Source organism: Rhinatrema bivittatum, chromosome 3 (genome assembly GCF_901001135.1).
Source record: "Rhinatrema bivittatum chromosome 3, aRhiBiv1.1, whole genome shotgun sequence".
In the NCBI taxonomy this organism is placed as follows: Eukaryota; Metazoa; Chordata; class Amphibia; order Gymnophiona; family Rhinatrematidae; genus Rhinatrema; species Rhinatrema bivittatum.
In genome coordinates, this window is record NC_042617.1 from 14,767,187 (window position 1) to 14,791,288 (window position 24,102).

Below are 24,102 nucleotides of genomic sequence, written 5' to 3' on the forward strand. Positions count from 1 at the left end.
TTCGCTGTAGGAGCGCGAAGACCCAATTCTTCATGACATCGAAGGATTTCTTGAACTGTTTAATTCAGTTTTCGATGATCCTGCCTGGTATACCATTGCAGGAACTTCTTTGGTTCACCTGAAGCAAGGGAACAAACCCCTAGCTGACTTCGCTATCGAATTCAAGACACTGGTTTCTGAATTATCCTGGGACCCGAGATGTCTGAAGACTCTCTTCTTTGAAGGACTGGATTCCCGTCTGAAAGATGAAATCGCCACTTGTGAGATGCCTGAAACCTTGGCTGAACTAGTAAAATTGGTGACTAGGATCGATCGCCGACTTCGCAACATAGTTCAAGAGACCAAGACTACCAGGAGACCCTTTCTGGGTGAAGTTTGAGTCAAGACCACACCCAGGCCTGTTCCTTCGTGCCCAGCAGCTGGCGAAGAGGAACTTATGCAGTTAGGCCGCAGCCACCTGACTTCGAAAGAGAGAAGAAAACGGAAGAAATTGGGACGGTGTATGTGCTGTGGACAAGCTGGTCATGCTGTCCAAACTTGCCCAATATTTCCGGGAAACTGGCAGACCTAAGTCCTGCGGGAGGACTCTTCTTAGGTCTCACCACTCCTTCTCCTCCGCTCTCTCTTCCTGTATCCTTGATCTGCGGACCCTTAGAGTACCAGATTCTTGCCCTAGTGGACTCCAGGGCAGGAGGCAATTTCATTCTACGATTGGTGAGCACCTACGGATCTCCACTTCCACTATGAAGCCTCCACTACTTCTTTCATCCATCCATGGAGAGCCCTTACCGGGTGAAGTAATACTATGTACCGAATCAGTGTGTCTACGGACTGGTGCCCTCCATTCGGAGACCATCTCCTTCTATGTGTTAGAGAAGGCCATGCACCCCATAGTTCTGGGATTACCTTGGCTGCAGCAGCATATGCCTCAATTCAATTGGGCTACACTGGAACTGTCAAGATGGGGTCCAGACTGCATTAAGAAATGCCTGATAGCTCCATTATCCTGTATGCCTACCACTCCAGTAATCCCGGGGTTGCCGCCTCAATATGCATTTTTCCAAGATGTCTTTTCAAAAGAACCTGCAGATGTACTTGAGGCAGTCCCAGAGAGGTTCCTTCTTCTGTTCCTGTGCAGATAAGACTCTTAAATTTCTTCTGGGGGATAAAAGACTTTTAAATTTCTGGGGTGCTCTTCTGAGGGAAAAAAGAAAAAAACCAAAAAAAAAACCCTGCTTGTTTTCTTTCACTATTCTTCCAATTGCTTTGTGCTGCACTAAAATCTGGGCTCTCTGAGCAGTAGAACTTCTGTGTTTTATACCTTTCTCTAGGTCTGTTATTATACAATAATTGTAACTGTTGCTTGCAAACTGTTATTTTTAAGATCCAGTATACCTGCTTTTCTATTATTGTATAGCTGTTCTTTAATAATCTGGTTAATATTGGCACAGAAGTGCTGAGGGGGTCCTTTAATAGGTAAGAACTAGAAGTTTCCTAAGGTGTCCAGTTAAGGCCAGTTTGGGTGTGGCAGAGAAGGTAAATAGTGACCTGGCTGGGCATTGCAGACTACTTGAGGCAGTCCCAGAGAGGTTCCTTCTTCTGTTCCTGTGCAGATAAGACTCTTAAATTTCTTCTGGGGGATAAAAGACTTTTAAATTTCTGGGGTGCTCTTCTGAGGGAAAAAAGAAAAAAACCAAAAAAAAAAACCCTGCTTGTTTTCTTTCACTATTCTTCCAATTGCTTTGTGCTGCACTAAAATCTGGGCTCTCTGAGCAGTAGAACTTCTGTGTTTTATACCTTTCTCTAGGTCTGTTATTATACAATAATTGTAACTGTTGCTTGCAAACTGTTATTTTTAAGATCCAGTATACCTGCTTTTCTATTATTGTATAGCTGTTCTTTAATAATCTGGTTAATATTGGCACAGAAGTGCTGAGGGGGTCCTTTAATAGGTAAGAACTAGAAGTTTCCTAAGGTGTCCAGTTAAGGCCAGTTTGGGTGTGGCAGAGAAGGTAAATAGTGACCTGGCTGGGCATTGCAGACTACTTGAGGCAGTCCCAGAGAGGTTCCTTCTTCTGTTCCTGTGCAGATAAGACTCTTAAATTTCTTCTGGGGGATAAAAGACTTTTAAATTTCTGGGGTGCTCTTCTGAGGGAAAAAAGAAAAAAACCAAAAAAAAAACCCTGCTTGTTTTCTTTCACTATTCTTCCAATTGCTTTGTGCTGCACTAAAATCTGGGCTCTCTGAGCAGTAGAACTTCTGTGTTTTACACCTTTCTCTAGGTCTGTTATTATACAATAATTGTAACTGTTGCTTGCAAACTGTTATTTTTAAGATCCAGTATACCTGCTTTTCTATTATTGTATAGCTGTTCTTTAATAATCTGGTTAATATTGGCACAGAAGTGCTGAGGGGGTCCTTTAATAGCTAAAGGACTAATAAAGTTCCAGAAAGTGTCCTGCTTGTCCCAGGTTCAACTGTTTCCCTCCGACCCTACCCCTCTACCCACCCACCCCTGGGATTAGATTACTAATATAGACTGTCCAAATTAGCATTAGCAACAAGATCAATTAGTAAGTTAACAGCTAAGGACATACCAATCCAAAACTTAACCAATATGAGAACTATCCAATGCAACTGTTGTAGAGCCTTTATTCTGAGGGAAAGCATCTGGAGACTTGGAGCTTGCCCGATCTGTGCACAGCTCTCTTCTTTGAAAACGGAGCTGACTGAGGTTAAAGCTCAATTAGCTTCAATTAAAAGAATTACACTCATATTGCATTACTCAGAAAATAATTCCCCAACACCAAAGAATAACCAGGAGTCAAGAAAAAGAAATACAGTAGACTCAGGTAGGATAACACATGTGTCCCACAGTCACCCATTCTTGACAGATGGGAAGCCAACAAGTACACCCCCCCACTCAATCAGTTCATCAAGTAAATCATTAAAAAACAGGATCACAGTGGGCTCTGGTAGAATTAGACCTGTAACAAGGAGACACACACAGTATCAAATGCAACAAGAACATAAAACCCTCCCTATATTAACTGAAGAAATTCTAGAGAAAAACATTGAGATGGATAACTCTGTCATCAATGGCACAACTGCAAAAGGAACAAGTAAAGTGAATAACAAATCTCAACTAAAGTCTCATAAGGAGTACAGGAAAAGCAATAACCGTAAAGAGAGTACCTGGAAAGCTATGACTACAAATGCTCATAGTTTGGGAAATAAAATCCCAGATCTGCAGGCCCTAATGACAGAGGCAGAACTGGACATCGTTGCTATCACAGAGACATGGTTCACAGAATCTCATGATTGGGATACGGCAATACCAGGCTATAATTTGTTAAGGAAGGACAGAGTGGATAGAAAAGGGGGAGGTGTGGCTCTTTATGTCAGAAATAATATCCAAGCATCTGAGCTGCAAGGAAGTTGGGGCAAGGAAGAAGCACTATGGGTAGACCTAAAAACAGATGATGGAGCATCCATTTATATTGGAGTGGTTTACAGGCCTCCAAACCAAAAGGAAGAGCTGGACAGAGATCTGGTTGAAGACATCCATAAGATAGGTAAGAAAGGGGAAGTGGTGATCATTGGTGACTTTAATATGCCAGATGTAGACTGGAAAATCCCATCTGCAGAATCTAAAAACAGTAGAGCAATACTGGATGCCATGCAAGTATCTTTGTTCAAACAAATGGTATTGGAACCCACGAGAGAAGGAACTATTCTCGACTTAGTGCTCAATAATGGAGAAATCGTCTCTGATGTCAAGGTGGGCGCCCACCTCAGCACCAGTGATCATCAAACGGTATGGTTTAATATCACTAAAAGAATATGGAAAAGGAGCACAAAGACCAGAGTTTTACAGTTCAAAAACACAGACTTTGAGGAAATGGGGAAGTACCTAGAGGAAGAACTAAATGGATGGGAAAATGAGAGAGATGTGGATCAACAGTGGACCAATCTAAAAGGAGCAATTGCCAAGGCAACTGCTCTATATGTTAGAAATGTAAAGAAAAGCAAAAGAAAAATGAAACCTATCTGGTTCTCAAAGGAGGTGGCTGACAAAATTAAAGCTAAAAGAACTGCATACAAGAAATACAAAAGATCCCAAAGGAAGGAGCACAAAGAAGAATATTTGTATCAACTGAGGGAGACAAAGAAATTAATCAAGTTGGCAAAAAGTCAAGCAGAAGAGAGAATTGCCAAGGAGATAAAATATGGTGACAAAACATTTTTCAGATACATCAGCGAAAAGAGAAAGGTCCAAAGTGGTATAGTGAAATTGAAAGGTGGAAATGATCAATGTGTGGAGGGAGACGAAGAAATGGCAGAAATATTAAACGAATACTTCAGCTCTGTGTTCACTAAAGAAGACCCTGGAGAAGGACCATCTCTACACAACAAGAAACTGGAGGGAAGCGGAACAGAGGAAAATCCATTTACAGTAGATAATGTATGGGAAGAGCTAAAGAATCTGAAAGTGGACAAAGCCATGGGGCCTGATGGGATTCATCCAAGGATATTGAGGGAGCTCAGAGATGTGCTGGCGGGACCGCTGTGCGACCTGTTCAATAGATCCCTAGAAACGGGAGTGGTGCCGAGTGATTGGAGAAGAGCGGTGGTGGTCCCGCTTCACAAGAGTGGGAACAGAGAGGAGGCTGGTAACTACAGACCGGTTAGCCTCACTTCAGTGGTGGGAAAAGTAATGGAGTCACTGTTGAAAGAGAGAATAGTGAACTATCTACAGTCCGGAGAATTGATGGACCAGAGGCAGCATGGATTCACCAGAGGAAGATCCTGTCAGACAAATCTGATTGACTTTTTTGACTGGGTAACCAAGGAATTGGATAAAGGAAGAGCGCTCGATATCATATACTTGGATTTCAGCAAAGCTTTTGATACGGTTCCGCACAGGAGACTGGTGAATAAAACGAGAAGCTTGGGAGTGAGTGCCGAGGTGGTGACCTGGATTGCAAATTGGTTGACGGACAGAAGACAATGTGTGATGGTAAATGGAACCTTCTCTGAAGAGAGAGCGGTTTTAAGTGGTGTACCGCAAGGATCGGTGTTGGGACCGGTCCTGTTCAATATCTTTGTGAGCGACATTGCGGACGGGATAGAAGGTAAGGTTTGTCTTTTTGCGGATGACACTAAGATCTGCAACAGAGTGGACACGCCGGAAGGAGTGGAGAGAATGAGACGGGATCTAAGGAAACTGGAAGAGTGGTCGAAGATATGGCAGCTGAGATTCAATGCCAAGAAGTGCAAAGTCATGCATATGGGGAGTGGAAATCCAAATGAACTGTATTTAATGGGGGGGGAAAGGCTGATATGCACGGAGCAGGAGAGGGACCTTGGGGTGATGGTGTCTAATGATCTGAAGTCGGCGAAACAATGCGACAAGGCGATAGCTAAAGCCAGAAGAATGCTGGGCTGCATAGAGAGAGGAATATCGAGTAAGAAAAGGGAAGTGATTATTCCCTTGTACAGGTCCTTGGTGAGGCCTCACCTGGAGTACTGTGTTCAGTTCTGGAGACCGTACCTTCAAAAAGACAAAGACAAGATGGAGGCGGTACAGAGAAGGGCGACCAGGAAGGTGGAGGATCTTCATCGGATGACGTACGAGGAGAGATTGAAAAATCTAAATATGTACACCCTGGAGGAAAGGAGGAGCAGAGGTGATATGATACAGACTTTCAGATACTTGAAAGGTGTTAATGATCAAAAGACAACGACAAACCTTTTCCTAAGGAAAAAAATCAGCAGAACCAGGGGTCACGATTTGAAGCTCCAGGGAGGAAGATTCAGAACCAATGTCAGGAAGTATTTCTTCACGGAGAGGGTGGTGGATGCCTGGAATGCCCTTCCGGAGGATGTGGTGAAGACCAGAACTGTGAAGGACTTCAAAGGGGCGTGGGATAAACACTGTGGATCCATAAAGTCAAGAGGCTGCCAATGAAGAGTGGGTGACTCGCCAGAATGATGGCTACTGCCTGGAGTCAATACCCTTATTAAATAAACATACACAGGCTTGACTCCAACATCGCTCTAAGCTTCAACAGCAAGAGGAAATGTGGAAAAAAGGATTCACACTCACAAAGAGGGGAGTAGCTGGCTTGTTACGGCGGTTACTACCCCAAATCAAATAAGCCTGATACTTCATTTTCAATGCATATACAGCATAGTTCTCTGATTCAACGGCAGGGGAGAAGAAAAGAGGGTTCACACTCACAAAGCGGGGAGTAGCTGGCTTGTTACGGCGGTTACTACCCCAAACCAAATGGGCCTGATACTTCACTTTCGATGCACATCCAGCATGGCTCTCTGCTTCAACGGCATGGGAGAAGAAAAACAACCAATAAGGGCTAATAACATAGTCTGGGTAAAACAAATAAGCATGGGTGCAGCTTGCTTATTGCGGCGGCTACTACCCCCAAACTAATCAAGCTAGATATTTCACTTGGATGCAGCTCCATCACTGCTCTCTACATTAAAGGTGGGGATGGAAGGGAAATAGAACCAAGAGCTAAGAGAAACAGATAAGTATGAGAGAAAATATGTGTGAAGCTTGCTGGGCAGACTAGATGGGCCATTTGGTCTTCTTCTGCCGTCATTTCTATGTTTCTATGTTTCTATGTTTCTATGTACTTCCGCCTCACAGACCTTATGACTGCGCTATTAATCTAAAGCCTAATACGGAGCCACCCAAGGGTAGAGTGTACCTCCCTGTCCGAGGCAGAAAATAAAGCCATGTCCGAATATATTCAGGAAAACCTCCAAAAGGGCTTCATACGACCATCCAAGTCCCCTGCTGGTGCAGGCTTTTTCTTTGTGGGTAAAAAGGATGGAACACTGTGTTCATGTATAGATTACAGGGGCCTTAACGAAATAACAATAAAGGATCGCTACCCCATGCCTCTGATTTCAGAGCTATTTGACAGACTACAAGGAGCTCAAATCTTTTCAAAACTGGATCTGAAAGGATCCCCAGGCAGTATCTACAAATAAAAGACAAAATTAGGAATGTATAAATATGTACATGTTTGCCATAAATATGTTCCGCCATATTTATGCCCATACTTATTTATTTCTATTTTTGTCTTTTATTTGTAAATTTGGTCCCTCCCGATGCAGTTAAACGAAACACGGTCTGCATCGGGGAACCGTGAGCACTATTAATTGAGATGTTGTCTTCTCTAAGTAAATAAAGCATCCCTTTTGAACAGCTATTTGAAATTTGTGAACTTGAATTCTCTCCAAATCAAGGCTTTATAACAATAACAGTACAAGTCATGCCTACATGAAGAAAGTACAGTACACACAAATGTCACAATGTTCTCTGGTCATCCAGAGCCTCCAAGATAACATTCAAGTCACAAATAAGTTATGGTTCTGTTTTTATATAATGGCAGCTCAGCTCCTGTCTGACATAGAAACTGCACTTTCAAACTGCAGGAACAGTGGGTCTTATCCTATTCCAGATGAACAGTCAAGCAGTCATGTGCTACTTGAACAAGTAAAGTAAACTTTCTAACAAGGCATACAATATGTCCGATGACTCAGCAGCTGGTCTCTATGAGACTGCCATTTTCTGAACATGCTTGCTGTAATATGTTAATATTGTTATTATAAGATTCTGCTGTAGTCTATGAATTTGATAATAGTCCTTTTTTCACAGGAATGTAAAGAATTATATAATTATTACAGTCATCAGTTATTAAATAGTCTACAGAAAGCCACTCGATTATCTTTGGATACTCTCAAAAAAAGAATGTCTGTGTCTACGTAAGTTGAAAGTAATTTGATTATAACTTTATCTAGACATAACTCTTAGACTTGTTTTTCTTTTAAAGTCCCTTATGTTATCACTATGAGATACTAATGTCTAAACTTCTCACAACTTTCAAATGAGGTATTTGTCATAACAGTAATAGGTGATAATAGAAGACTAAGGGCCTCATTTTCTAAAGTATCGCAGGCCTGCGATACTTTAGGGAATGAGGGGCAGGGGGCCGAAACGGGGGGCGGCCTACGCTAGCCTGCAGCGATCGCACCGTTGCAGTGTGAACGCTGCCGGTTTCGCACATAATAGCACCACCATAGAAGGGTGTAGCTATTGGCACGAACTCGGACGCAAAAAGGGCCTTACCTTTTCGTCGTCTGCAGCGTCTTCGCGGAGTCGGTCCCGGTGACGCCCCGACTCCTACACTTACGGGGCTGACTCCGCTCCCAATTTGGTATCGCTTGCAATCCGTTTGGAAAATAAGGCCCTAAAGTACCTCTGTTTCCCAACGTTATTAACTTAAAAACAATTTTTTGTTAATTAAATGACCTCATACTAGGCTCTTAGTGGTGCAACATTTGCACAATCATTTCGCCATTGTGTGTGGGATAGCATGTAGCATTCACTACTACCACACTTTATATGATCATTGGTCATTCAAATATTTTCTTTGCCATTCTTGTCAATGCACCACTTTGTGGAAATAAAATCAAATATAGAAATTATTGCATTTCTCTTCTTTTGATATGCTTCAAATATTGTTCTTCTGTATATCGTATTTATAATATTGCATTATTAAAGATTTCAGCTACTTAGCTTCATCGTGAAGAAACACCTTGTCTTAGTGCCTTGAGGTATGTTTGACAAGCTGCCCGACATGGTCCGTGTTTCGGTTAACACCTTCCTCATGGGGCCATCTATGGAAGAACAAATAGTCATGTAATTCGTCTATAAAATACAAAGAATTCTCACCAATCTGCACCAGCAAGGTACTAACGGTTGCATAAGTTCAGCATCTTTTATCCCCATCCTCCAGTAATGTGTTTCTTCAACCAGAGAGGGGGCACTTGGGCGCCATTTTTAAAGGGCTGTTGGCCAATGTAAGGACTCCACGTAAAGTGAATACCTTTGACGTCAGAGAAACCACATACGTTGAATGTCCCTCTGCACATCCCTAATATCTGCTGATAATATTGGTCGTTAAAAATGAAATAATTTTTCTGCAATGCGATAACAGCTATAGAAAGTAAAAAAGTGGTGGGAACCCGATGTGGGCGACATCTAGAATCCAATGCCTGTTGTAAGATTTGTAATGCTTGATCTTGTGGTATACTTGTATATAATGCCCTTATATCCAGTGTAACCATGATCATATCAGAAGCAGGTGTGATAGAAGTCAATTTGTTCAGCATCACTTTTGTATCCTTGATGTACTATTTCATCTCTGGAATCAAGGGTTGCAAAAATTTGTCTATGAAAATCGATAACGGTTCCAATAATGATTCAATTGTACTAACAATGGATCTGCTGGGAGGATGAATAGGATCTTTGTGAATTTTAGGAATCATATAAATAGTGGGAGCCTGATATGACTTATTGATGAAAATTTTTTTTTCTTTACTTGAAAGAAAACCAGTTTCAAACGCTTCTTCTACAATATCTGTGATTTCTTCACATAATGATGGACCAGGATATTGTGGTAGGATCAAATAATTCTCAATATCCGAGATGTGATTCATAATGGTATTGATGTAAGTGGTTTTATCCTGTAGGTCAGGATTTCATGTGAAGAAATCAAAACATCCCTAAAGACTACTGAAAAAATAGAGGAAAACGACAAAAAAACTTCATGAACACACAATCAAGCGATAAAGATATTCCGAGCTGATTTAAGTCAGAATAAAATTTCAAAATTAAGATGAAAAAGATTACTCTGTAGGGCACCATATATCCCTGGCAATGCTGACAAATTACAAAACCTATCAGGTAGCCTTTGCCCAATTTAGATGATTCATCTTCAGGTTCTGACGAAGATTAACTACCTCTTCTATTATGTATTCAGGAGCATCGTGTTGTGATCCTGCCCGAGGAGCGCGGGCATGCTCTTACCCTCCACGCGGCCAGTCGTGCCGCCGGGAGCTCCTCCATGCGGCCGGGTCCTGTGTTGCTGCTCCTGCCTCTCTCTGAACGTGCTGCAGCCGATGCCGGGGTCTTCAGCAGGCAGGGAGGCCGTCCCTGCTGGTGCCTGCTTCAGCCCGGGTGCTTGGCCGGCAGGGTAGGCCGTCCCTGCCGGTGCCTGCAGCTTCCTGCAGCTCTCTTCTTCTGCCTGCAGCCAGCCCTTCTTCGCTTCCTACCTGATGTCTTTGTGGCTGGGAGGCCGCTCCTGCAGCTTGCCATCTACTCCTTACCTTCAGCTCCATGGCAGGCTGCTCCAGCTGCCTGCCTGCTTCTCCTTGGGCCTTCCCGTGGCTGAGGACGCCACCTGCGGACCCTGCTTCTCTCTACAGGTTCCTTAGGTGCAGGCGTGCGCCTCTTGTCTGTTTTTCAAGGGCCAGCCAGGTGTGGCCCTCTGCTGACCCCTCCCTGGACATTGTCCTCTTCAGCCCTACAAAAGGGCTCAGCGTCCATTCTAGCTTTGCGTTCGCAAGGAGTTGTCACTCCTGGGATCCTGCTGTCCTTCGCTCCAGGAGTCGTCCTTGTTCCAGCACTTCTTCAAGGTTCTGTGTTTCCTGTTATCGTTGGAGCTCCTCGTCTTGTCCTTTTATCTACGTTCCAGTCCTGATGTTCACCTGCTGTTCCAGATGTCCGTATGCCAGCCCTAAGGTCTGTCTCCTGATCCAGTATCTGTGTTCCAGTCCAGATGTTTGTTCCTAATATCCGTGATTCAGCCTGATGTTTCTTCTCCTGATCCTGAAGTCCATGAGTCTGTCTTGCTGTCCCAAACCCCTGGTTCCTCGTACCACGCTTTCTGGTATGCCATGTCGTGGTCCTCGACCAGCCCCACGGGCGGGCTGTGTAGGGCGCCTCATGGTACGATGCCTGCCTCTCTTCTGCAGCACTAGCCTTCGGAGACTTCCGCTTCTGTTCTTGTCCCTGGTCTACTGAGTCCCTAGTGCTTGCTCCGTCCATGCCAAAGACTCTGCCAGAACCTGTACTTCCAGCATGGTCCGTGGCCAGCCACTGGCGGCTGAGTAGGGCGCACCATCGGTGCAGGCCTCTACAGTTTTCTGAGACATGCTTCATTCATTGCTCCATTTCTTGTCTTGAGGCTCCTCGAGTCCAGTGTGGTCCGGACCGGTCCCGTGGGTGGACTGTGTAGGGCGCGCTGCGTTGCAGTCTCACCCCAGTGCTTTACCTGAATCTTCTGATTACCTTGAGCCTTGCCTGAATCTTCTGAAAGCCTTGTACCTTGTTCCTGAGTCTTCTGTATGATTGGTACCTCGTGGCAAGCCATGTCGTGGTCCGTGACCAGCCCCACGGGCAGGCTGAGTAGGGCGCTTCATGATGCAAGCCTTGTACCTTGTTCCTGAGTCTTCTGAAAGCCAAGTACCTTGATCCTGAGTCTTCGTCTGTTCCTGACTCTGCGTCTGTTCCTGACTCTGCGTCTGTTCCTGACTCTGCGTCTGTTCCTGAGTCTCGTCTGTGCATCCAAGTACTTCGTTCCTGAGTCTCGTCTGTGCATCCAAGTACCTTATTCCTGACTCTCGTCTGAATCTTCATGTTCCAGTCTTCTCTGCTCTGGCCTCCATCCGGCCTGCTGCTTCTTGCCGTACCCTGCGGCAGGTCCGAAAGGGCTTGGAACGGTCGGAGAACTGTTCATAAGACCATCATTGCGTTGTTGGTCTTCCGAAGCGTGCAGGTCCAGAGGAGGGTCAGTATTTCCAGTCTTCAACAGCCTCGCTCCTGCTCAACCCATGCTCAGGCATGCCTCACCTACCACGGTACCTCTTCGGAGTTCCTCTGGGGTCGAGCCGTGCCCACGAACACACATCTCCCGGTAAAGCGGACCGCTCTCCTAGCGCTCCACAACACATCGATGTCAATGTTCAATCTGATGAAATTTCATTATAACAACTATCGATCATCCAATCGACGACAGGGATGCCGTTTTTTTGATATCACGGCTCAAACTGGCCGGTCATAGAGAATCTTCCACAAACACGTTCACAGAGTGCCAGACTTCATAGTGGTTAATCTGTCATCTACATCTCTTAACACCCACACAATTATCTGTTCTAGAAAAAGGATTGTCCTTTTGTACTGTTTCTATTTCTATTATTTACACTTCGAATAATAGAAGTACTAGGGGGCATTCCATGAAGTTAGCAAGTAGCAACATTAAGACTAAATCAGAGAAAATTCTTTTTCACTCAATGCACAATAAAGCTCTGGAATTTGTTGCCAGAGGATGTGGTTAGTGGCAGTTAGTGTAAGCTGGGTTCAAAAAAAGGTTTGGATAAGTTTCTTGGAGGAGAAGTCCATTAACGGCTATTAATCAAGTTTACTTAGGGAATAGCCACTGCTATTAATTGCATCAGTAGCATGGGATCTTCTTGGTGTTTGGATAATTGTCAGGTTCTTGTGGCCTGGTTTGGCCTCTGTTGGAAACAGGATGCTGGGTTTGATGGACCCTTGGTCTGACCCAGCATGGCAATTTCTTATGTTTTTATGACCCTTTTCAATCGAGACGTGACTTATATAAGTTTTTTTGGAAACTACTGATCTCTTTATTTTTTTCACATCAGCAGCCCCCAACATTGGATTAATCATCATTGGTTTTTCCCAAATCTTCTTGGATCCTCCTGGGGCCCATAGACCTCCACATTCAAACCTTTATGGATTTAGTGTTACATGATTTAAATGAAATTGAATTTACATTTGAAGTACCACGATACAACATGATAATCCTCCAACATCAGGCTTTAAAATCTCTGAAGGACAATACATCTTTAATTATAAAACCTGCAGACAAAGGGGGAGCAATTGTCCTACAGGATAAAACCACTTACATCAATACTGTCATGAATCACATCTCGGATATTGAGAATTATTTGATTCTACCACAAGATCCTGGTCCATCTTTATGCAAGAAATCACAGATATTGTAGAAAAAAGCGTTTGAATTGGTTTTCTTTCAAGTAAAGAAAAAAAATTTTTGATCAATAAGTCATATCGGGCTCCCACTATTTATATGATTCCTAAAATTCACAAAGATCCTATTCATTCTCCCAGCAGGCCCATTGTTAGTACAATTGGATCATTATTGGAACCGTTATCGATTTTCATAGACAAATTTGTTGCAAACCCTTGATTCCAGAGATGAAATCGTATATCAAAAATACAAAAGCGATGCTGAACAAATTGACTTCTATCACACCTGCTTCTGATACGATCATGGTTACATTGGATATAAGGGCATTATATACAAGTATACCACAAGATCAAGCATTACAAATCTTACAACAGGCATTGGATTCTAGATGTCGCCCACATCGGGTTCCCACCACTTTTTTACTTTCTATAGCTGCTAATCGCATTGCAGAAAAATTATTTCATTTTTAAAGACGAATATTATCAGCAAATATACGGCATGACCATGGGAGCATACCATGGCCCAAGTCTTGCCAATCTGTAAAAGGCCAACTTTGAAGAGCAGTTCCTATATATCGTGGATCCATGTATGCAAAATCTAACACACTGGTGTCATTAAATTGATGATATATTTTTTCTGTGGCATGGGGGAGTATCTACTTTACCGGACTTTCTAACATGGATCAATTCTTTGGATCAAAATTTACATTTTACAATGCAATTTAATAATCAAGAAATCAATATTTTAGATATTTCTATAAAATTGTTGGAAAACCATTTCACTACTTCTCTATATAAAAAAACAACAGACAAAAATGTTTTATTACATTTTTTCAGTTTCCATCCATATCATCTTAAAGACAATTTACCTATTGGACAATTTTTGCGTCTGCGTCGTCTATGTTCTATGAAAGAAGATTTTCTGGTACATGGGTTGGCCATGCGTTTATTAAACAGAGGTTATCCTTCTAAGTCAATTAAAAAGCTTTAAAGTGAGCATCTAATGCCCAACGGATATGGTTACTTCTGGAGAAAGATGATACAGCACAGGATCCTTCATTAATTTGCACATTGAGATTTTCCACAAAAACATCTGAGATTGCTGCCATGATTCGTAAATATTGCCATATATTAAAAAATTCATCCAATATTCACTGAGAATTCCGACCTATTGCTTATAGTCGAGGTAGAAAATCTAAGGGACATGCTAACTCATTCCTTTTTATGTCCCGTAAGTTCCTCAGACAATTCCACAATCGTTTGGGCCATTGGCCATGTCAAAATTGTTCTATGTGCAACAAACTATTGCTGTCCCACTTGGACTGATAAAAAAAGGCAATATATATAATGCTATAATTGACAACCCACTTGTACATCAACGCATGTTATTTATCTTATCATATGCCCATGTAATAATTAATTATGTGGGCAGAACAAAAAGATCTATACGAATAAGAGTGACTGAACACCGTAGTTGTCTCAACTACAATAAAATGAAGGCACCCATAGTGCACATTGTGTTGAAAATCTCATACTTTTGTGGACTTGAAGTGGTGGGTTATTGAAAAAATTTCAATGACATGTAGGCGGAAGTGATCCACAAACATTATTAAACTTACATGAGCAGCTTTGGATTTTTCGTTTAAATTGCGTACACCCAGAGGGGCTTAATGCCGCTATTGAATGGTACTCTGTTTTGTAAATTACTAATCATTCAACGTATGTGGTTTCTCTGTAGTCAAAGGTATTCACCTTACATGGAGTCCTTACATTGGCCAACAGCCCTTTAAAAATGGCGCCCAAGCGCCTCTTCTCCGGTTGAAGAAACACATTACTGGAGGATGGGGATAAAAGACGCTGAACTTATGCAACCGTTGGTACCTTGCTGGTGCAGATTGGTGAGAATTCTTTGTATTTTATAGACGAATTACATGACTATTTCTTCTTCCATAAATGGCCCCATGAGGAATGTGTTAACCGAAACATGGACCATGTCGGGCAGCTTGTCAAAAATACCTCAAGGCACTAAGACAAAGTGTTTCTTCACGATGAAGCTAAGTAGCTGAAATCTTTAATAATGCAATATTATAAATATGATATACAGAAGAACAATATTTGAAGCATATCAAAAGAAGAGAAATGTAGTAATTTCTATATTTGATTTTATTTCCACAAAATGGTGCATTGACACGAATGGCAAAGAAAAATATTTGAATGACCAATGATTATATAAAGTGTGGTAGTAGTGATCGCTACATGCTATCCCGCACACAATGGCGAAATGATTGTGCAAATGTTGCACCACTAAGAGCAGGGGTGGGCAATTCCGGTCCTCGAGGGCTGCAAACCAGTCGGGTTTTCAGGATATCCTTAATGAATATGCATGAGAGAGACCTGCATACACACTGCCTCAGTTGTATGCAAATCTATTTCATGCATAGTCATTAGGGGTATCCTGAAAACCCGACTGGTTTGCAGGCCCTCGAGGACCGGACTTGCCCACCCCTAAGAGCATAGTTTGAGGGTAATTTAAATAACAAAAAATTGTTTTTGAATTAATAACGTTGGGAAATAGAGGAACTTAGTCTTCTATTTTCACCTATCACTATGAGATATTCATAATTGCAGTGTATGGAAGAGGCTGCATAAATGAAAGGGATTTGTTTACAGGATGCTACTTAGCTTATGTACTTGTGCCTTTTATTTATTTACTGTGTGAACATATACAGTAACAAGCTCTTGAAAAGGAACTTTGCAACTATTTACATATATTTAAATAAGGGTCAATGGAATTCCAAGTCATAAATTTAATTTTTTGTACTAATTTGATTTCAATTTTGTTTTATAATTGCATAAAATTAGGGATTTAGAAAATGTATTGATTAAAAGGTAAGCATTTCTTAGATAGTTGATGAGATAGAAAGAAGGAGAAAGATCCATGGATTGCAAATCTCTAATTGCTTAACAGTTGTCTCTTCATGATAATCCAATGGAAGGCAAAAACAATCACTAGAAATCAATTGTAAAGTGTAGGAAAAACAATCTTCTTGATCCTAGATAAATGTGTTTGAATATTTAAACGTTTTGGACTTAATTTCCCTATGTGTTTGTGTATGTGCTTCCTGACTCCCACCATCCGAGGCACATTCTTTAATTTATACAGAATAAGAGAAGGGACATTTTTCACAAAAAACCCTTATGTGTCAGGAAGACAACCTGCCAGGGGAGCCGTCGCAGAAGATTTCCTGTACTAAGGAGAAGATAGTTCAGAGGAAGGTATCTTTGAAGGATATTAACAAAACAGGGAAATTATAATTTCCAATTACACGTTCCAATAAAGACAAAAGTAGTCCAGGTGCCTTTAATTAAAGAGCAGACTGAGTTAACAGATTGCAACAATCTTGATCCCTGTCAACAATGATGGATTTAGGATTTTTGCCACCCTTAGGCACTGTTGGTGCTGATGGCCCCCACCTCCACCCACCCGGAGATGGAACTAGAGTGCAGAGGTTCTAAGGCACAGCCTTCTGTGCTGTGTTCTATTTGCTCCAGGATCACTTCCTCCCCTCATATCCCTAAATAACTGGAGGAGAGGGGCAGGATTAGAGGGTAGAGTGGCTTTTCTTTGCTCCATGCTGTGTGCTCTGGCCTCAACTCTCTCCTTATGTTCCTTGTATAGACCAAGAAGGGAGGGGCTGGAATAGGGAACAAAGCATATTTTCTTTGCCCTGTCCCCTTCTCTGTACTGGGAGGGGAGGGGGCTGGATAAGGAAGCAAGGGCTGTTCTCTGATGAGTGAGATTCAGCACAGCTGGGAGGCAGCAAATCTTCAGCTGGCCTGCTGCCTCCCCTCTAGACTTTTGCCTTGCTAGGCACAGGCCTAGTATGCCTATTTGAAAATCTAGGCCTGCCTGTCAATTGCTAGTAAGGTCATAAGTGCAAACAAAAAAAAAGTTTGAAATGTTTGTATGCAAATGTCAGAAGTCTAAAAATAAGATGGGAGAGTTAGAATGTTTCTCACAGGACAAGCAGGATGGTATTCTTCACATATGGGTGACATCATCAGGATGGAGCCCAATCACGGAACACTTTTGTCAAAGTTTCTAGAACTTTAACTGGCACCTACTGGGCATGCCCAGCATGGCACTAACCTTGCATCCAGCAGGGGTCCCCCTTCAGTCTCTTTTTTTTCCGCGCAGCAGGTAGCCACGCGGGTTAAGGAACTCTAGGGATTCCTAGCAGGAATTTTCCTCACGGAACTTATTTCTAAAATTTCAAAAACTTCTACGCCATAGGAGTCCCCCTATCAATTCTGTAGTTTGAGTTCATAAGGTAAAGCTTTATCCTCATTTGCGGTCGATTCCCGTCGAGTTTTCCCTTCGGGGCCTACCAGCCATCGACCGCACCGTGGCTAAATTTTTGTCGAAGCCATGGCGTCAGGTTTTCATCGGTGCCCTGATTGTCCTCGGACAATGTCCATCACAGACCTGCATAGGGTCTGTGTGTTGTGTTTGGGGTCGGACCACGACATCTTAACTTGCACCAAATGTGCCCAAATGACACCGAAGGGCTGTAAGGCCGGCTCAGAGAAGATGGAGTTTCTTTTTCAGGCAAAGCCACCGACTCCATCAAGTGCTTCAGCATCGTCTGAGCCGGTGCCATCAACCTCTCGCCAGCAGCGGGACAACGGTGCTGTCCACCCGGCACCAACCTCTCTGAAGGCATCGACTTCTTCCTCTTCAGCTCCGGAGAAGGACTGAGGAGAACATTGTGAAAAGCGTCGACACCTTCATCGGAAGGTTCAGACCGATGATCCAGGCAAGCCCTAGGCATTGGCATCGACAGAGCCACCGACACAGAAATCCCGTCCAGAGAAGGCCCCATCCTCCTCTGAGACTGGGTCACCGAGGCGTTCCCCACCTTCATTGGTGCAGGGAGCCACGACTCCTCGTTCACCAGTGGACCCTCCGGCTATGCCAGTGCTGCCTCCTATTCCGGAACTGCAGGGTTTCCAGCCTCCATTGACGCCGGCACCGATGCCAGCTCCAGTCGCTGACCCAATTACCATGGCGCTCGCATCGCTGCTCGGCAGGCTGGATGCGTTGATCGGTGCCCTTCCACTGGTGGAACCGAGGATACCGGTATGTCCAACGCCTTCCACACCGATTCCTTTGTCATCGGACAATGAGGAAGCAATGAGCCCGGAACCTATGCCTGGACTATCTGGGATCTTGCCACTGAGTCGCCCATCGATGTCACCGGTACCATCGATACCGCATTGTGCTCAATCAGTGCCTCCATCGATGCTGTCGGTGCCATCCTCCAATGCCATCGGTGCCTAGACCTGATCCTTCAGGAATAGCACCATTACTTCCCTTTGGAGATCCTGTGGGAGCAGGTGATCAGCCTTACGATCCTTGGACCGATGATTCTTCACAGGATTCTGATGATCTACACTTCAGAGCCATTTCCCCCTGAAGAGAGAAGACGTTCTCCTCTAGAGGACCAGTCCTTTATTAATTTATAAAGGAAATGGTCTGAAGCTATACCATTCCAACTTCAGATAGAAGAGGACTCCAGACACAAAATGCTGGAAATGCTCCAATTCGTAGATGCACCCAAGGAAATCATGTCCATACCATTCATGAAGTCCTCCTGGACTTGTTGAAGAAGAATTGGGAGCATCCAGGATCTGTAAATCGAAAAACAGATGCCACCTACCTGGTACAGACCGCCCCTGGTTTCCAAAAACCACAGCTGGATCACCATTCTGTGGTTGTAGAATCTGCCCAGAAAAAGGCACGACATTCCAAGCCTCATTCTTCCATACCTCCAGTGAAAGAACAGAGGTCCCTGGATGCATTTGGCTGCCGTGTCTTCCATGGCTCAATGCTTATTTCTCGCATTGCCTCCTACCAGTTATACATGACCCAGTACAACAGAGAACTACATAAAAAGATCCAGGAATTTTCTGAGACTTTACCTGACCAGCTTCAGGATCAACTCAATACCCTGGCTTAGAAGGGTCTAGATGCTGCAAGCATGAGGTCCGCGCTGCCTATGACATTTTTGACTCTGCTTCTAGGGTGTCTGCAGCGAGGATTAGTGCACGAAGATGGGCCTGGTTGAAGTCCTCTGACTTAAGACCAGAGGTACAGGATCGGTTGGCTGACCTGACTTGCACTTGAGATAATCTCTACGGGGACAAAATCCAAAAGACTGTAGTACAGCTCAAAGACCACTATGAAATGCTACGCCAGCTTTCATTGGTACCTTCTGATTTTCCATCCACCTCTAAAAGGACATTCCGAAGAGAGACTAAGCGGCCGTCCTTGAAGCCACGGAGATATTATCCTCCTGCTACTCGAGGTCACCCCTCCAGTCCTTACCAGAAGGGTCAGGGCAGACAATCCAGGCCTCAGAAAACTCAGCCAGCTCCTCCACCGGGTCCAGCTGCTGGATTTTGACTCCTCGCTGGAGAGCATAAGCCAACCTCCTCCACCATCTGTACCCGTCGGCGGTCGGTTGTGCCACTTCATCAACCTATGGCACACGATCACTTCAGATCAGTGGGTACTTGCTGTACTGACTCAAGGTTACCACCTCAACTTCCTGTCTGTACCAGCAGACTCCCCACCTCGGCCGAATTGGGGATCATCCGACCACTCCTCTCTTCTGGAGGAGGAGGCTTCCACCCTCCTGAAATCCTTAGCAATAGAACCGGTGCCCCTCTCCCAGGAGGGGCAGGAGTTCTATTCCCAGTGTTTCCTCATTCCAAAAAAGTCGGGAGGAATCCGTCCAATCCTGGACCTCCGTGCCTTAAACAAGTATCTACTGAAGGAAAATTTCAGAATGGTAACCTTGGGCACTCTACTTCCTCTTCTGCAAAGAGGAGATTGGCTTTGCTCTCTGGATCTTCAGGACGTGTACACACACATCTCGATCACTCCATCTCACCGCAAATTCCTTCAATTCCTAGTCGGCCCCCGGCACTTCCAGTACCGGGTACTGCCCTTCGGCCTAGCATCTGCACCTCGAGTCTTTACCAAGTGCTTTCTAGTGGTCGCGGCCTACCTGAGGTGTCAGGGCGTCCATGTCTACCCTTATCTCGACGATTGGCTGATAAGAGCTCCAACTCAAAAGAAAGCACTACACTCCTTACATCTAACTCTCCATACATTGCTGTCTCTCGGGTTTCTGATCAACTATCCCAAGTCCAGCCTAGTTCCATCTCAAACTGTATCCTTCATAGGAGCCGACCTGGACACCGTGCAGGCAAAAGCATTCTTCCCTCAGGATCGAGCTCATACTCTCATGTCCCTATTGCAATGCCTCCAGGATTGAGATTACACAACAGCTCATCATTTCCTTATTTTGCTGGGTCACATGGCATCCTCTGTACATGTCACTCCAATGGCATGCCTCGCTATGAGAGTCATGCAATGGACTCTGAAGTCCCAGTGGGTTGAGGCTTATCATTCAGTGTCCTGCATTGGCCACGTTACCAAGCTGCTCTGCATGTCGCTGGCCTGGTGGATGTGGCTCTTCAATCTTCTTCAAGGTCTTCCCTTTCAAATTCCAGAACCTCAAATTATTCTGACAACGGACGCCTCCAACCTAGATTGGGGTGCTCATATCGACGGCCTCCAGGCTCAGGGAACCTGGTCTCCAGAGGAAGCCAGACATGAGATAAATTTCCTGGAGCTTCGGGGGATCAGATATGCCCTCAGAGTCTTTCAGGATTGCCTCTCAAACAAGGCCATCCTAATTCAGACCGACAACCAGGTGGTGATGTGGTACATCAACAAGCAATGGAGAACGGGCTCCTACCTTCTGTATCAGGAAGCTGCACAGATATGGGTGAGGGCTCTTTCCCACTCGATGTACCTCAAGCAACCTACTTGGCGGGCGTGGACAATGTTCTAGGGGAGAAGATGAGTTGACTCTTTCATCTGCACGAATGGCCTCTCAACCCCACAGTAACAGACACAATCTTCCAACGTTGGGGGTTTCCACAAATAGACCTCTTTGCATCCATCCACAACCATAAAGTAGAGAACTTCTGCTTCCTCACTCGCAGCCGCCACTCACAGCCGAGGGACGCTTTTGCCCTCTCGTGGACCAGAGGTCTCCTCTACGCGTACCCTCCACTTCTACTCATATTGTAGACTTTTGTGAAGTTACGAATGACAAGGGCTTAATGACCCTCTTATCGTTCTAAGTGGAAAAGATTTATGGTCTGATGCACGTCCATGTCCACATACCCCTTCACTTGTTCCACTGTGAAGTTTCTGGACTATCTCTGGCATCTGTCAGAATCAGGCCTGAAAACGTCCTCTGTAAGAGTGTATGTCAGTGTGGTAGCCGCTTTCCACAACGGAGTAGGAGATGTCTCTATTTCAACACAGCCCTTAGTCACATGCTTCATGAGAGTTTTGCTCCACTTGAAAACTCCATTGCACCTTCCGACCCCCACTTGGGACCTTAACGTGGTCGTAGGGCGGCTCATGAAAACTCCGTTTGAGCCTCTCCACTCCTGCGATCTCCGATATCTCACCTAGAAAGTAATTTTTCTTCTCGCAATAACGACCGCTCGCAGAGTTAGTGAGTTACAGGCATTAGTCACCTACCTGCCTTACACTAAAATTCTACATAACAGAGTGGTCCTCCTTACACACCCTACGTTTTTACTAAAGCTAGTGTCAGAATTTCTTCTTAATCAATCCATCATCTTACCTACTTTCTTTCCAAGGCCCCATTCAAGCCCAGGAGAACAGGCTCTACATTCCCTGGACTGCAAATGTGCCCTAGCCTTTTATCTGGAGCACACGTCAGCCCACAGGAAATCCACTCAATTATTTGTTGAGTAGGAGCCGGGCTGAGCCAATACTCCACTACTCATACACTACACCCTTGCTCATTTTTTTCCCAGTGCTTCTCTCCGGCAGAACGTAATTACATCATTGGGGATAAAGAATTGCTGGCCATCAAGCTGGCCTTGAGGAACGGCAACCCTGGCTTGAGGGAGCCCAACACCAGATCACCGTATACACGGATCATAAAAATCTCGAGTATTTACATCATGCTCAGCGATTAAACCATCGCCAGGCCCGTTGGGCCGTCTTCTTTACCCGATTCAATTTCATACTGTGTTATCGCCCAGCCAATAAGAATGGTCGCGCCGATGCTCTCTCCAGATCCATCATCACAGAGGATGTACCCGATACCCCGCAGCACATAATAGACTCTGCCAAGGTCATTCTGTCCGCCACCTTTCCAGTACCACCGGGGAAGATGGTGGTCCCTTGCCAGCTATGATGGAAGGTACTTCGATGGGCTCATGACTCTTTGAACTCAGGACATCTGGGCCAGTCCAGAACGCTTTCCACACTTCAGCGGTACTATTGGTGGCCTACTATACAAAAGGATACACAAGCTTACGTAGAGTCCTGCCCTACGTGCACCCATCATAAGCCTCCAGCAGGAAGGCCCTGGGGACTCTTGCAACCACTCCCCATTCTGAGCGAGCCCTGGACCCATATCACAATGGACTTTATAGTGGATTTGCTTGTCTCCAATAGTAACAACAACATATAGGTCACTGTCTACCTTTTCTCTAAAATGGCCCACATCTTGGCTCTACGCAGCCTTCCTTCTGCGCCTCAGCTTGCTAAACTGTTCTTCCAGCATGTGTTCCGGCTCCAAGTTCTCCCCAAGCATATTCTCTCGGAGTTCAATTCACTGCACGCTTTTGGAACTCTCTGCAAAAAATTCAATATCTCATTAGATTTCACCTCAGCTTACCATTCTCAAGCCAATGGACAAACGGAGAGGACTAATAAAACCTTAAAGCAAATTCTTGCGAGCCAACATGAACCTGCGGCAGAATGATTGGGCGGAGTTCACACTAAACTCCCATCAGTCTGCTTCCACTGGCTCTTTTCCTTTCCAGGTGGTCTATGGACACCAGCCTTTGCCACCTTTCCCACTCCCGCTGTCCGTAGCCTAACCAGCAGCACTGGCAAGTGCTCAAGATTTGCACCAATTTGGCACAATACCCAACAGCTGCTCAAGCAGGCTGCTCAGAGATCAAGGAAGTCCTTTGATGCGCATCACCGTGAAGCACCCCAGTTCCAACCTGGGGATAAATTATGGTTCAGTTCCAGGTTTATCCAACTCAAGCTGCCATCAGCTCGCTTCGCTCCCAGGTATATTGGCCCCTTTTCTGTGCTCCGCCATGTGGGCCCAGTTATTTATCGACTCCAGCTCAAGATTCACAATGCTTTCTGCGTTTCTCTATTAAAGCCTCTGGTTCTCTCCGGATTTTTTAAAAAACCGCCGGACCTTCAACCGCTGTCCTTGGAAGCAGACATCACATATCAAGTCCGAAATGTCCTGGACATCTGAAAACGTGGAATAAAATGGGAATATCACCTTTCATGGGAGGGCTTTGGGCCTGAGGAGAACAGCTGGTAACCTGCCGCCAATATCCTGGACAAGGATCTCATTCGGCAGTTCCATGCCAAGCATCCGCGCAAACCCAAACCCCCGGGGGGGGGGGGGGGGGCCTTAAGCGGGGGATACTGTTATGACCATCGGTCGCAGATGGCTGCGACCACGTATACTTACGTACTGCACCGTCCTGCTTCCCTCTCCGGGCCTGCTCGCGGTGGCGGCAACTAGCTTCTGCTGCTGCATACCCCATCATTTCTTGTGGCGGTCATGATGCCTCCACCACCCACGCTGACTCCGGGCCTTCCTAGGCACGTGCGTGCACCACCGGGCCCTCTTTTTAAGCTGCTACGGCGGGAACCTCGGGGGCATCTCTCATTGATGATGTCATGGGATCTGGGTTCTTAAGCTCCACCTTTGCCCCCAGCTAGCCGACTTGGCAACAAGTTCCATCACTACTCTACGAGCTCCTGTCTCCATTGGATCTGTGATGATGTTACTGGACCCTACTTGGACTCTGGACCCTGGCTGGTACCTGCTCCTCGGGGGCCTGCAAGTGCTGATCTCCTGGCTTACCCCGCTTCTGCCAGATGTAGACTGGAAAATCCCATCTGCAGAAACTAAAAATAGTAGAGCGATAGTGGATGCCATGCAAGTATCTTTGTTCAAACAAATGGTGTTGGAACCCACGAGAGAAGGAGCTATACTCGACTTAGTGCTCACTAATGCAGATAATGTCTCAGATGTCCTGGTGGGAGCCCACCT

General features: G+C 44.8%; 1 protein-coding gene across 1 annotated transcript in view; it reads left to right on the forward strand.

Annotated features, from left to right (window-relative positions):
- Positions 1-24,102, forward strand: part of DNAH8 (dynein axonemal heavy chain 8) — a 1,926,251-nt gene that overhangs the window by 668,291 nt on the left and 1,233,858 nt on the right. The window contains 1 exon segment of the mRNA XM_029592920.1: positions 7,691-7,797. Within this exon segment, the coding sequence (XP_029448780.1) occupies positions 7,691-7,797 (107 nt within the window).